Source organism: Anastrepha obliqua, chromosome 6, assembly GCF_027943255.1.
Source record: "Anastrepha obliqua isolate idAnaObli1 chromosome 6, idAnaObli1_1.0, whole genome shotgun sequence".
In the NCBI taxonomy this organism is placed as follows: domain Eukaryota; kingdom Metazoa; phylum Arthropoda; class Insecta; order Diptera; family Tephritidae; genus Anastrepha; species Anastrepha obliqua.
The window spans coordinates 79,909,597-79,923,972 of NC_072897.1; the positions used below are offsets into that span (position 1 = coordinate 79,909,597).

General features: G+C 36.3%; 1 protein-coding gene across 6 annotated transcripts in view; it reads right to left on the reverse strand.

Moving 5' to 3' along the window:
- Positions 1 to 14,376, reverse strand: part of LOC129249802 (calcium/calmodulin-dependent protein kinase type II alpha chain) — a 446,460-nt gene that overhangs the window by 185,107 nt on the left and 246,977 nt on the right. For all 6 annotated transcript variants that reach the window (XM_054889448.1, XM_054889447.1, XM_054889451.1 and 3 more), the window contains 3 exons: positions 11,609 to 11,703; positions 11,420 to 11,542; positions 11,230 to 11,356 (listed from right to left, as the gene is read on the reverse strand). In XM_054889448.1, coding sequence (XP_054745423.1) covers positions 11,230 to 11,356; positions 11,420 to 11,542; positions 11,609 to 11,703 — 345 coding nt within the window. The remainder of the gene's footprint in view (positions 1 to 11,229; positions 11,357 to 11,419; positions 11,543 to 11,608; positions 11,704 to 14,376) is intronic.

Below are 14,376 nucleotides of genomic sequence, written 5' to 3' on the forward strand. Positions count from 1 at the left end.
GTTATGTTATGTTATGTTATGTTATGTTATGTTATGTTATGTTATGTTATGTTATGTTATGTTATGTTATGTTATGTTATGTTATGTTATGTTATGTTATGTTATGTTATGTTATGTTATGTTATGTTATGTTATGTTATGTTATGTTATGTTATGTTATGTTATGTTATGTTATGTTATGTTATGTTATGTTGTGTTGTGTTGTGTTGTGTTATGTTATGTTATATTATGTTATGTTAATGTTAACTCATTCTCTATATACATACAAAATATCTATCAAACAAATAAAATTAAAATTTTCTTTTGAAAAATGCAACCATTCTATCAGTATTTTCTTATGACGTTATCACGTTAAACTATCGTCAGTAAACCGACTTTACAGACAACCTCTTTTTTTTGTGAGGGATGTGTATTCGATAAACAGCATTGGATGCCATTCCATGAAAGCAAAAACAGAGCTAATTCGATAGGTGAGCTTGTTCGCACTGATTTATGCGGCCCTATGCAAGAGATTTCACATGGTGGTGCGCGCTATATGTTACTATTTCGTGATGATTTTTCAAATTATCGATGTGTCTATTGCATAAAGTCAAAAGCAGATGTTGCATTGTTTTTTGAACATTTTTTAGATAAAGCTGAAGCAGAAACCAGAAAGCGAGTACAGTGCATCCGTTCCGATAACGGACTAGAGTTTGTTAACACAGACGTGGCAGAAATATTTGGTAGAAGAAAAGTGGTTCATCAAAAATCAACACCATATACACCAGAAAACAATGGTCGCGCAGAAAGAGACATGAGAACAATTATCGAAGGTGCACGGTCTATGATTCACGCCAAAGAATTGAGCCTGAAATACTGGGGTGAAGCAGTGAACAATATCGTGTACACTCTTAATCGGATTGGTAAATGTCAAGTGGATGGTAAATCACCATTTGAATTGTGGTTTAATAAACAGGCTGACTTGTCTGTACTTCGAGTTTTTGGATCGGAGGTTTTTATGCATATACCACAGGAAATGCGAAGAAAACTTAATGCGAAATCCAAGAAAGGTGTGTTTGTAGGCTACGAGGAAAACTGCAAGGGCTATAGGGTTAGGATACCTAATGAAAGAAAAATTGAAGTATCAAGAGATGTTGTAATCAAAGAAACCTGCAAAGCAGCCGCATATGTACACGAAGAACACGCTGAAGCAGAATCGCCAGTGGAAGAACCAACACGAATGCTGACAAACCAGAAACCATAACTAACAGATGTGACAATCACGATAGCGAAGATTCAACTAATCAACCGCAGATACGTAAGATCATGACACGTTCGCAAAGAAGATAAATTGAAAGTAAAGCTGCACTAAGCTATGCGTATGTTGCTGAAGCAGATGAGCCGGACTGCTATGAGAAAGCAGTGTCTAGTAACCATTGTGCGCTGTGGAAGCGTGCCATGGATGAAGAATTTTCATCGTTAATAACAAACCAAACCTGGTCCCTGGTAAGTTTGCCTACAGGTAGAACAGCGATATCTAACAAATGGGTCTACAAAGTCAAGCGTGGAAAAGAAGGTGAAATTGAACGTTTTAAGGCGCGTTTAGTCGATCGTGGCTTTTCGCAGAAGTTTGGCACTGATTATTTCGAGACTTTTAGCCCTGTTGCCAAGTTAACGTCAATTAGAATGATTCTTGCCATGTCAGTTGAGCTTGATATGGTTGTAAAGCAGTTTGATGTAAAGACAGCGTTTCTCTACGGTACTCTAAGCGAGGAGATTTATATGCATCAACCTACTGGTTACGAAGATGGAACTGGCAAGGTGTGAAAGCTGAATAAAAGTCTTTCTGGTTTAAAGCAGGCATCGAGATGTTGGAATCAGATATTTACTCAGATGTTGGAGACTTGTAATCTAAAAGTCAGTGCAGAGGATCCATGCGTTTTTATCGGGAGTTTTAACAGTGCGAAAGACTCACGAAAGACTTCGACATTAAAGTTTTTGAGTCGATATTTTACCTGGGTATGGAAGTTTTCAGGAAATCTGCGAAAATATTTATTCGACAAAAAGCATACGCAACAAGGGTGTTGGAACGATTTGGAATGCTCGACATCAAGCCTGTCACAACTCCAGCAGAAGGTGCAAATTTAAACACAGAGTGCAGTCAGCAAGTGCAGTACCCATATCGAGAAGCTGTTGGATCTCTTATGTATTTGTCTACAGTGACACGACCTGATCTAGCCTATGCGGTATCGTATGCAAGTCGTTTTCTGGACACTTATACCAGCGAACATATCGTCTTGATTAAGCGAATTTTCAGATATCTACGAGGGACTCTCAGTGAAGGTATTTTATTCGAAAAAGTTAATAATTTGTCTTTGACCTGCTTCAAGGATTCGGACTGGTGATTTGGGGAAAAGGCGATCAACTGGAGGTTATGTAATCATGTTATGCGGCGGTCCTATTTCGTGGTCATCAAAAATTCAGCAGACAATTGCACTCTCAACAACCGAAGCAGAGTACATGGTCGCTTGTGAGTCAGTAAAAGAACTAATTTCGGTTCGTCGATTATTGGAGGAAATGTCCGGAAATCGCACATTACCAGAACTTTGTTTAGACAATCGAAGCGTAATTAAACTGGTGAAGAATCCACAATACCACAAGAGGACCAAACATATTGGGGTCAAATTTCATTTCATCAGAAAGGTGTATGAGAACAGCTTGTGAAGAGGAGGATGAGACGGCGGACCACTTCCTGTGTGTCTGCCCCGCCTTCGCCCGAATCAGGTTTGAGGTCTTTGGCACTGATGTGTTAAGAAGCGACCATCTTGGCTCCTTGGCACCACAAGATCTACTCAGATTTCTTCGGAGATCGGGTAGATTTAAAGAAAATTAAAAGGGAATCCAAGTGTAGTACAATGGACTCAATTAATGTCTGAGTGCTGCACTTGCTAGTTGTCCCGACAAAAAAAAAAAAAAAAAAAAAAAAATGAGAACAAAGGCTTCACGCTCAAGTACGTGCCAACAAATACACAGCTGGCGGATATTTTTACGAAGCCTTTAAAGAGTTTATATTTCAATAATTTTAAGTCACTCTTGAAAGTTTGTTCATTTTTTGAAAATGAATAATCTCATCAGTGAAAGTGGAAGTGTTAGGCACACAAACAGCTTATTGTGTACTGCGTTCATTGCATCATTTTATTCTTATACTCATATGTACATGCGTATAATAAATTCGTTCATTCTCTTTTCTCATCTGTAAGCGTAAACACACGACTTTTTATTCAAAGGAAAAGAATACACTTATTGGGAGTTTACAAATTGCTGAATTTGAAAAATTTTCGCATCAGAAAACACAATGTGCGGAAATTGACTGCTTTCGGTCAAGCGAAGCAACTCCTCCGCTCTCTCAAGTCTGACTTGTTGCTTCTTGGTGTGAGATCATGCGCCTTTTGGATCTTGTTAGACTTGGCTTTGAGATCGGCTTGTAGTATGCGGTGGATGCTACGGTCAGATATTTTCAGTTCTTTCGCCATTTTGATTTGACGTTTCGCGATGCTACCTGTATCATTGTAACGAGTAATGGTGTGATAAACAAAAACTTTATTTACTTTAAGGTGCTCGAGCTCACGAACAATCGTTGGCTATGATTTTCATCCAAATATAATGCAATCGCACTATTGCATTTGAAATCCCTTACTGAATTTCTTTTTTCGCGTTTACCCTCGGCAAAATACTTACGCGCGCTTGTAAACAATACTCTGGACTGTGATTTGGCCACCTAACAGACAGCTGATGCCCGTGCATAAGCTGCGCGAGCGGTCTGAAGCTGGTTACACTTAGAGTGCCAGACCCTGTAGGGTTCTGACCTTTATTTCACTACAAAAAATGACTTGAAAATTGCTCACATTCCAGGTCAGCCCATGAAAAAACGTCAAGCCTAATATTCGACAATTATCTGTTAAAAATTCTTCACGCACATGGAGCTCGTACGAGACCAACCAAAATTGAATGGCTTGGCTTACTTAAAAAACTTTTCACGTTGTGCATTAGAAAACGGATTTGTACCCGGCCAAAGACTATCACCTCAGCAGTTTTCCCCGTACATGTATGTAGAATGTTAATGCTGCTTCAACAACATAGCTTTACATCTTCGAGTCTAATCGGATCGAAGTCAGTCGAATTTGCCTCAATAACTTTTTCTTCGTCCATATTTGTTTTCCTCTGAATTTTCGTCTAACTATTACCCAAACAGGCCGTGAAGGCCAATCCCACATTTCAATCACATATTTCTGTTTCCACTCTAAACACTCGGTTTAACGAATCGTTGTCTTCTTGTAAAATCCAAGGTTGGCTAGTTCTACCAAACATCTTCGCAGCTGACGGTAATAATGCTTTTTGGTAAATTTTAATAATCAAAACTGCATTCAAATTGGCGGTAACAGAAATAAACGGCCAAAAACTCTTTCAGAGAGGCATTTCAAAACAAGGTTCGTGTTCGATGCTTAACAAATCATTGAAGTTGTCGATTATCAGCAGTGCACCTGGTCCGACGTAGGAAACGTAGGGAAGTCGTCAACGTTTTTAACTGCGGTATACCGTTGCACCCAAAGGGTTGGTGCGTGAAACACAAAAAATTAAGAAAAACATTTTTATAATACTGGTCGCCCCTCGGTAGGCAATGGCAAACCTCCGAGTGTATTTCTGCCATGAAAAAGCTTCTCATAAAAATATCTGCCGTTCGGAGTCGGTTTGAAACTGTAGGTCCCTCCATTTGTGGAACAACATCAAAACGCACGCCACAAGTAGGAGGTGCAGCTCGGCCAAACACCCAAAAAGGGTGTACGCGCCAATTATATATATATATATATTACATATATACCGTTGCACCCATTTATTTATGAATGCCTGAGACGTCTTCAAATATTTTGCTGCAGATGTCCGTGACTTTATTGCTGCTTCAAATCGATTTTCATACGCGGAACTCATTTTGTAAAAACAATGTACATATTCTAAATTTCTCACAAAACTAACAAATTGCACAGCGCGTATTGGGAAAGAATTCACCTATTAAGCAGCATTTACATTTTTCCTAATCGAGCTCTTGGTTTGAATTTTGCTAGTCACGCTTGCATTAGACAGACTGTTTATTGATAAACATGTTGTTCTCCCATTTCCGAAATGAATGGCAATCCTTAGCCTAATATAAGTCGTTCCCATAACGTATGCGTGACTGTTAAGAGAATTTTGTCTTACTGATTGACCTTGATCGATTTGCAAAATCAAACAAAATGAACCAAGTCACAAAGGTTGGATGAGTGAGAATAGAGCTACAATAATATAGGACTTCGTCGCATAATAATCATTTGAATCGAAGCTACGATTTATTAGATCTGGAATTTATTTTCAAGACATGTATACACATTTTAGACGGAGAGCTCATGACCAAAAAACCCAACATATTTTATACTTCTTGAAATTTTGTGTGAGATTAGTTTTTTAATACTAGAATCGATATCCGGCGGGCTGGCTGCTCAATAGCGGTCTTAATTATGCGTTTTTATTTTTTAAAATTGTTAATAAAAAACATTTACTCAACATATTTTATACCACTTGAAATTTTAACAGAATTTCATTTACGGTCTGTATAAAAGGAAACGATGGTTGCCAGCCCATTCTCATGGTCCCAAAGTACTGCCAACCCATGTTGAAAGTGCGTTGATGGAAGCACAAGTCAACATATTTTATACCGGCTGTTTGTTTTACACGACATTGGCAATACAATAAATTGATGAAATGTGTAGAGCCACCCCATTCTGATGGTCCCATCACATGGAAAATTTGGAAAATTTCATTCCTGTGAATGCGAGCGAGACCGACTTACGTGAATGTGGGCGCGCGAGAGAGAGCGTATATTGTTCATATTCCTTCTCTCCGTACAGTCTTGCAAAAATGGGAAGGATGAAAGGTTTGTTCATAAAAAAATTAGAGAATGGGATTTTTTTTTTTCTTAAAAAAGTTTTTATTTCTAATTTATTATTCCTTTATTTATTTATTTAATTTATTAAATGAATAGAAAAAAAACAAAATTAAATTTTTAATTTTCTATGTCAGAAATATATTCCGAGTCTGAACTGAAATAGTCATTTTCTATTTCTTCAGTGTAAGTTCTGTGGAGATTGCATCAAATGTGCGTCGTCTTTTTGATGGACCTGCAGCAGTTGTGTCACGTTGACATTCATCATCAGCAACATTGCTATCATTATTAATTACTTTTTGATAGATGATACCAACCGTATCATGTAGGGTATCTTTCCCGCTGGTTGTTCCGAGAAATCTGTCGAAATTATCGAAAGCCACCCCAGTATTTAAATTTGATGCCAACATAAAACCTTCAGGACATTCCTGAGACCTTTCTATAGCAGAAAATGTAGCTTCGGTTTCCAGTTCTTCGAGAACATGATAGCAGCAGTGACCGTATTTGTTGAGAATATCGATAACTTTACGGCTGCTGGTTAAACTTTTCATAGCCATTCCCAAGGTAATATGCTTTCCAGGCTTCATATTTCCATTCGTAACCGCGTAGATTGTGTCGGCCGCAATTGAATTGACTTTTCTATATAAGTCTGGGGTGTTCTTACGTCGATTTCGGACACCGCTCAACAACATCACGTAAAAATTTATCAAATCACGGTCGATCATACATTCTCCAGCCGACAATTCATTCAACTTTACATTCGATGATAAAGGCTTTTTTTCAATATTTAAAATTCTTCTTCGTAAAATGAATGCTGCTTTTTGGAGTATTTCATCTTCTTGTAACAGCGAAAAAAGGCGTTTTTATTTCTGAAAGCTGAGACTTTAATTTCATCACTGAATTTATCAAGAATTTTATTCAGCAAATGTTGCAGGCTGCATGAACCATCATAACTATAGCCACGGTATTCGTACAATTTCTTCAATATATCATCGTATATTTCACCCAGAGATATTAAAAAGAAACAACTGCCACGAGCAATGATGTTTTTTGGATGAACTGATCAATTTCATCATCAGCTTCCTTGTGTAGTTCCCGATTCAGATCAAATTTTGTGTCTGCAGTTAGATTGCTTTTAAATTTATTAAAATATTCAACCCGACAGATTTTGTGATAAAATAAGTGCGGAGGCTCGTTAGAAAGTGACTTACAAAACTCACTATCTCTCACAACAGCCAAATATTCTGCCAAGGCTTCAATGAGAATTTTTTTTCTCCTCTGACAAGTGGTGCCTGACGTCCTTTGGATTTTGACGTGATAACGTCTTATAATTCGATTTAACAGGCTGCACGCACGAAAAAATGTGTCGTTACCTTGCTCATTAGTGTTACCTTGTTCTTTAGTGTTACCTTGCTCATATGTAGTTACCTTGCTCATTAGTGTTACCTTGCTCTTTAGTGTTACCTTGCTCATATGTAGTTACCTTGCTCTTTAGTGTTACCTTGCTCATTAGTGTTACCTTGCTATTTAGTGTTACCTTGCTCTTTAGTGTTACCTTGCTCTTTAGTGTTACCTCGCTCATTAGTGTTACCTTGCTATTTAGTGTTACCTTGCTCATTAGTGCTACCTTGCTATTTAGTGTTACCTTGCTCATTTGTCGTTACCTTGCTCATTGCATTGCATGAACTGCAAGCGAAAGCGCGAAACGAACGACAAAGCAAACAAAGCAAACGAACGGCAACGTTCGACATCTTGCTCTCTCCTACTTAAGTGAGCGTATATATGTATGTATATGCGCATATGTACATATATAAATTCACGTATTTGTATTTGCATATGCCTTCTTATTGATTATTATTAATTTGATTCACTTGAAGAATTTAAAATAAAACCAAGTTTGTTAATATTACCTGTTGCTTTAATGTTATAATTATTAATTTTTTTATTATATATGAAGGAAAAAATGTATTTTAATATTTACCATATACCTTATAAGATATGTTGTCTATACTAATATAATATTATAAAGAGGAAAACTTTGTTTGTTTGTAATGAATAGGCTCAAAACTACTGGACCGATTTTAAAAATTCTTTCACCATTCGAAAGCTACATCATACACGAGTAACATGGATTATATTTTATTTTGGAAATAGGGCTCGAGATATAGGTCAAAACGTGGACCCGGGTAACCTTCGGATGTGTATGTACAATATGGGTATCAAATGGAAGCTGTTGGTGAATGCTTTAGTCCAGAGTATTTTTCATGCCGCTCCGTGACTAGGGTCTCGAGATAGAGACCAAAACGTGGACCCTAGAATGTGTTTGTACAATATGGATATCAAATTGAAGCTGTTGGTAAATGCTTTAGTACAGAGTATTTTTCATGCCGCTCCGTGACTGGGGTCTCGAGATATAGAACAAAACGTGGACCGGGTAACCTTTGGTTGTGTATGTACAATATGGGTATCAAATGAAAGCTGTTGATAAGTGCTTTAATACGGGGTAATTTTCATACCTATTGATGACTAGGGTCTGGAAATATATGCCAAAATGTGGACCCGCCGTGTCTTTGCACCGAATTAAACCAAACTTACACACATTGTTAAGTAGGTATTGAAGATGGTTTCCGTATAGTTTGGATACCTATTGGTAGATAGGGTCTCGAGATATAGGTCAAAACGTGGACTCGGGTAACCTTCGGATGTGTATGTACAATATGGGTATCAAATGGAAGCTGTTGGTGAATGCTTTAGTTCAGAGTATTTCCATCCGCTCCGTGACTAGGGTCTCGAGATAGAGACCAAAACGTGGACCCTAGAATGTGTTTGTACAATATGGATATCAAATGAAAGCTGTTGATAAGTGCTTTAATACGGGGTAATTTTCATACCTATTGATGACTAGGGTCTCGAAATATATGCCAAAACGTGGACCCGCCGTGTCTTTGAACCGAATTAAACCAAACTTACACACATTGTTAAGTAGGTATTGAAGATGGTTTTCGTATAGTTTGGATATCTATTGGTGGATAGGGCTCGAGATATAGGTCAAAACGTGGACCCGGGTAACCTTCGGACGTGTATGTACAATATGGGTATCAAATGAAAGCTGCTGGTGAATGCTTTATGATATGTTATGTTCTGTTATGTTATGTTATGTTATGTTATGTTATGTTTTGTTATGTTATGTTATGTTGTGTTGTGTTGTGTTGTGTTGTGTTGTGTTGTGTTGTGTTGTGTTGTGTTGTGTTGTGTTGTGTTGTGTTGTGTTGTGTTGTGTTGTGTTGTGTTGTGTTGTGTTGTGTTGTGTTGTGTTGTGTTGTGTTGTGTTGTGTTGTGTTGTGTTGTGTTGTGTTGTGTTGTGTTGTGTTGTGTTGTGTTGTGTTGTGTTGTGTTGTGTTGTGTTGTGTTGTGTTGTGTTGTGTTGTGTTGTGTTGTGTTGTGTTGTGTTGTGTTGTGTTGTGTTGTGTTGTGTTGTGTTGTGTTGTGTTGTGTTGTGTTGTGTTGTGTTGTGTTGTGTTGTGTTGTGTTATGTTATGTTATATTAAGTTATGTTAATGTTAACTCATTCTCTATATCCATACAAAATATCTATCAAACAAATAAAATTAAAATTTTCTTTTGAAAAATGCAACCATTCAATCAGTATTTTCTTATGACGTTATCACGTTAAACTATCGTCAGTAAACCGACTTTACAGACAACCTCTTTTTTATATTTTTTATTACAAAATGCAGAAATATCCTGCTCCACACTTATTGCTGCCTCCGTTAATTTTTCACCTGAAGGTTCTTGTATGGCAGATTGACCTTCCTGATGTGTTTGTTCTATTTCGTGAGCAGATGAAGTGCTTGGTGTCGGTTCATCTGTGAAAATATATTTGAATACAAAAAAAAATTATAATCGGAACTAGTATTATATTCCTTCCCTTATTACAGTAAAATAAATATTTTCATACCTGTTTGAACTGAAATATCCGATGATGTAAGTGCTTTTTTTTTATAATACTATTTCATGACTGCTAAGAACATTTTATGGCGTTTTATATGATAGCCGTCATCACATTCTGATGCTGGTAAAATAACAGCTTTATATTTTAAATTAAATTTTTTCCGAATGTCCAACACTTCCCGGCACTTTTTTAACGCATGCACGGTAAAAGCAACGAGTTTATCATTTGTACTTTTACTGTTACAAATAACGCACTTGATGGAAGATTCCATTTTAAATAACAAGTAAGAAAATCGAACGAAAAGTTAAAATTTACGTCTTTACTAGCCAACACTGTGGAAAGAACTAATATAACTATACATGACGTCGTACTTTGGGTCCGGACACTGTTGTCCTTGAATACCGCCCCTATTGTATTGCAGGCAGATGGCGACTTATGAATCACCATTCAAAATTCCTAGTGAAAAAGTAGAGCCAGCGCGTGCGAGAGAGACAGTATATAAACGATATACGCTCTCTCTCGCGCGCCCACATTCACGTAAGTCGGTCTCGCTCGCACTCACAGGAATGAAATTTTCCAAATTTTCCATGTGATGGAACCATCAGAATGGGGTGGCTCTACACATTTCATCAATTTATTGTATTGCCAATGTCGTGTAAAACAGACGGCCGGTATAAAATATGTTGACTTGTGCTTCCATCAACGCACTTTCAACATGGGTTGGCAGTACTTTGGGACCATGAGAATGGGCTGGCAACCATCGTTTCATTTTATACAGACCGTAAATGAAATTCTGTTAAAATTTCAAGTGGTATAAAATATGTTGAGTAAATTTTTTTATTAACAATTTTAAAAAATAAAAACGCATAATTAAGACCGCTATTGAACAGCCAGCCCGCCGGATATCGATTCTAGTATTAAAAAACACAGACACAAAATTTCAAGAAGTATAAAATATGTTGGGTTTTTTGGTCATGAGCTCTTAGACTATTTAAGGAACAAAGTATTTCATTAGCTGCATATTTCCCAAAGCTGACCACAAGCGCAATTGTTAAACTACGAAGAATGTTCCTTCTAATATTCCAAGAGCATAACAGTTTCCAAATAATAATATATTGGCCCCCTATATTTTCATTGTCTCCGATGGGTTTAATTCTTCATTAAGTTTATATAATATGTAAAGGGTCTTTCAAAAGACACGGCTAGATGTTGTCTTCCAGGTTTCATCTGCTTTTGAAGCATCATTTTTAAGATATCTTATAACCATAATATATACTAAATATTTGCCATTAAATACCCAAATGAAATTATTATTTAAACTCACTTGAAAAATTTCTAGTGGCTAACATTGTAGTAAGAATAGCTCCCTTCAGTTTACGACGAGCATTGAATTTCTTGAGGCAGTCCACAGTTTCTTGGCGATGAACCACTGAAGCCACACGTTCTCTTTGCTGCAAGTAAAAATAACTTCCTGATACCAAAAACATTACACCACCGAAACCATCAATACTTACGCAAATCCAAGGATGCTTTAACGCTTCAGCTGCGGTTATTCTCTTATTGGGATTGACTGTAAGCATTTGATTTATTAAATTTTTTGCTTCCGGTGTTACGGTATCCCATTCAGGCGATGGATACTATTGTATAAATGAACATTTATAATAATTATTGTATGAGAACACCAAACACGTTAACATTCTTACATCGTATGCGCCAGCCTTTATCTGTGAATAGAGACGATGTTGATCCTCGTCCCAGAAGGGCGGATAACCGACTAGTAAAATGTATAAAATAACTCCTACGAATTCAAGAAATAATGTTTCAATTATGAAGTTCAAGATGTATGCGGTTAAAATACTATATCTATGTTATTAATAAACATCTATTATATGTACATTCGAAACCATGCTGAATTAAACAACATTTCAAAACCGAAACAATGTTACTCGACGGTTATCATATGTGAAAATTGAGATTTTGTAATGAAGAAGAACAAAGGCACATACATATTTATAAATTTGGTAGATCTCTACGGAGACGATTTAGAAAAGTAATGTCCACAAGCAAAAAGCATTTCGGTAATGCGGACGCCGGTAGTTACGAAATTATAAAAAATAATTAACCGTACCCTGAATTACTGGTGAAATTGATCTCTGCTTTAAACATAAGGACGCAACTTGCCACATAGCAAACGAAACAATGGAATTGTTGAAGACGAAATTTAAAAAGAGTTATCTTAAGCCACAACAATGGGAATTGACCGCCAAAATCATGCGTTATTACAAATAAATTGAGCTTGGCAAATGGCATCGAAAATTTAGCAAAAAATTATAAACAAAGGTTAGAAATTTAATTAAAACAACCAAAATTACGAGGTGGTTATTTGTCGGATGTACATGTTTAATATTGAAAAATTATAGAAAATATTTTATTTAAGGTAATAGCAATTGCTAAGTACACACTTTCTCGTCCATTTGACAATTTGTGGACGCCTCGAAAGCTTGTACCAGTTATTTCGAAATCACATTTGTTAACGCAAAAAACTTGCTTAGAGAAAGCGAAATTTCGGCATTTCGCTTGGAGCGAAAGTTGAAAGTTTGTGCCGGGAAAATTTTTGCTCCCAAGACGAACATATGATTTGTGATCGAATGGTTGCATCTTACGTCACAAATGTATTTAAAATTATAAAACTACAAAGGCATGCATGCGAGAGGTACAATAACTAAAGAAATAAACAAATGTAATTAAATTAAATTTCATAGACTGATTTAATTGATTTAATGAATAAAGGTACTCTATGAAAGAAAATAAGTTTATTTATTTAATATATATTTCATTTGTCTTTGAATAGATACATTCTTACAGACTATGCTAATGCACAATACATACATAGATTAGTAATTACTAGATTAGTAATTAAACGACATAAGATGGTTGATTAAAATGCCATACGGCCATGTAAAATCAGCAACAGAAGAATTGAAAAACAAATTTAAATCAGCACATGTCCTAGAAATCAGAACATTCATCCCGTAACGCAGGGGCACTCTCGAGCGCAGTCAAATCCGACTGATCCCAAACAGCTGTTTTAGCAGCTTGTTTGCAAATTCCTCTTCGCGTAAAAGTTTGTATGATTCTCTATTTGCGCGTGTAAAATACTTTATTCTCCGAATTTTGTTGCTTTGCTAATTCTGGCTGGTTTTTTTAAACGTACACTCCTAGCTAAGATCTCTGTGTGCCATGAAAAAGCTCTTCATAAAAAATATCTCCCGTTCGGAGTCGGTTTGATACTATAGGTCCCTCCATTTGTGGAACAATATCACGACGCACGCCACAAATAGGAGCTCGGCCAAACACCCAGAAAGGGTGTACGCGCCAATTATATTATAAATATGTATATAAGATCTCTGTCTTGCGGTAATAAGTCACTTTGACAACACTTTAACAAAATACGTTTAAAGGTATATGTTGTCTCTTTCAGCATGATGACAAGTACTAAATAATTTCATTATACATAGTCTTCCCACAAGTTTTATGGAAAGGCGAGAACAAATTTGTAGAAAAAATTTCCGTTATTTTGTTCGCTTTTGTTCGCATTGCCTATTTACAAGTTATATTAAGTATCGTGGCAAATTTCGCTTGTTAACAATGGAGTGGAGAGCTAAGGAAAATCGCATTGTAGTAATTGCATTACGTAAGTGTAGTAAACGTGCAAGTGAGATTTACGAATTGCTGAAAAGACTTAATATTTCGATTTGTTTACCGCACGATCAATCGTTTTTTCTAAGCGTTCAGTAAAAAAGTATTATAATTTCATATCTATAACGGACTTAACTTGTAACACAACTTATGGCAGGACTAAGTACTTAAAATTACGTATGTGCTAAAATGTAAAAGTGAAGGATGCGATCGTCGGCAAATGCGTCACGCCATCAATGTGGGGTAGCTGTTGTAGACGACGCCATTAAATATACAATGCAATTTATAATTTTATTCATTCAATTCATTTTTGGTACTTTTTTTAAATCAAAGTTTTATTCAAGAGTATTATTCTTAAGTGATTATTCTTAACGTTTGCTTTTTGTTTACAAAGGAGTGTGAGGCACATCACAAAGTGACAGCATATTTAGTAACTTTGGCTACACACAAATTGATCGACCCAATACCGCAACAATGAAAATATGTACCTTCAGCTTAAGAGCTTAACACAAATTACTGAGTTTGATGACCACAAAGACTCGCCTTATGTATGTGTGGTGAAACAAACATTTAATTCAACTAAAATACTTCAAAAAAATTTATAAAAACTTTTTGTTTTATCCAATTTCTTATATGCAAAATAACAACTTTAAGTATTGAAACATATAATAATTCCGACATATTTTTCCTCTTAAAACACAGTTATACATACATAAACATATCCATGGCTTATTGACGTAATCGAGCTTATAACAGCTGTTTGTTTGCAAGA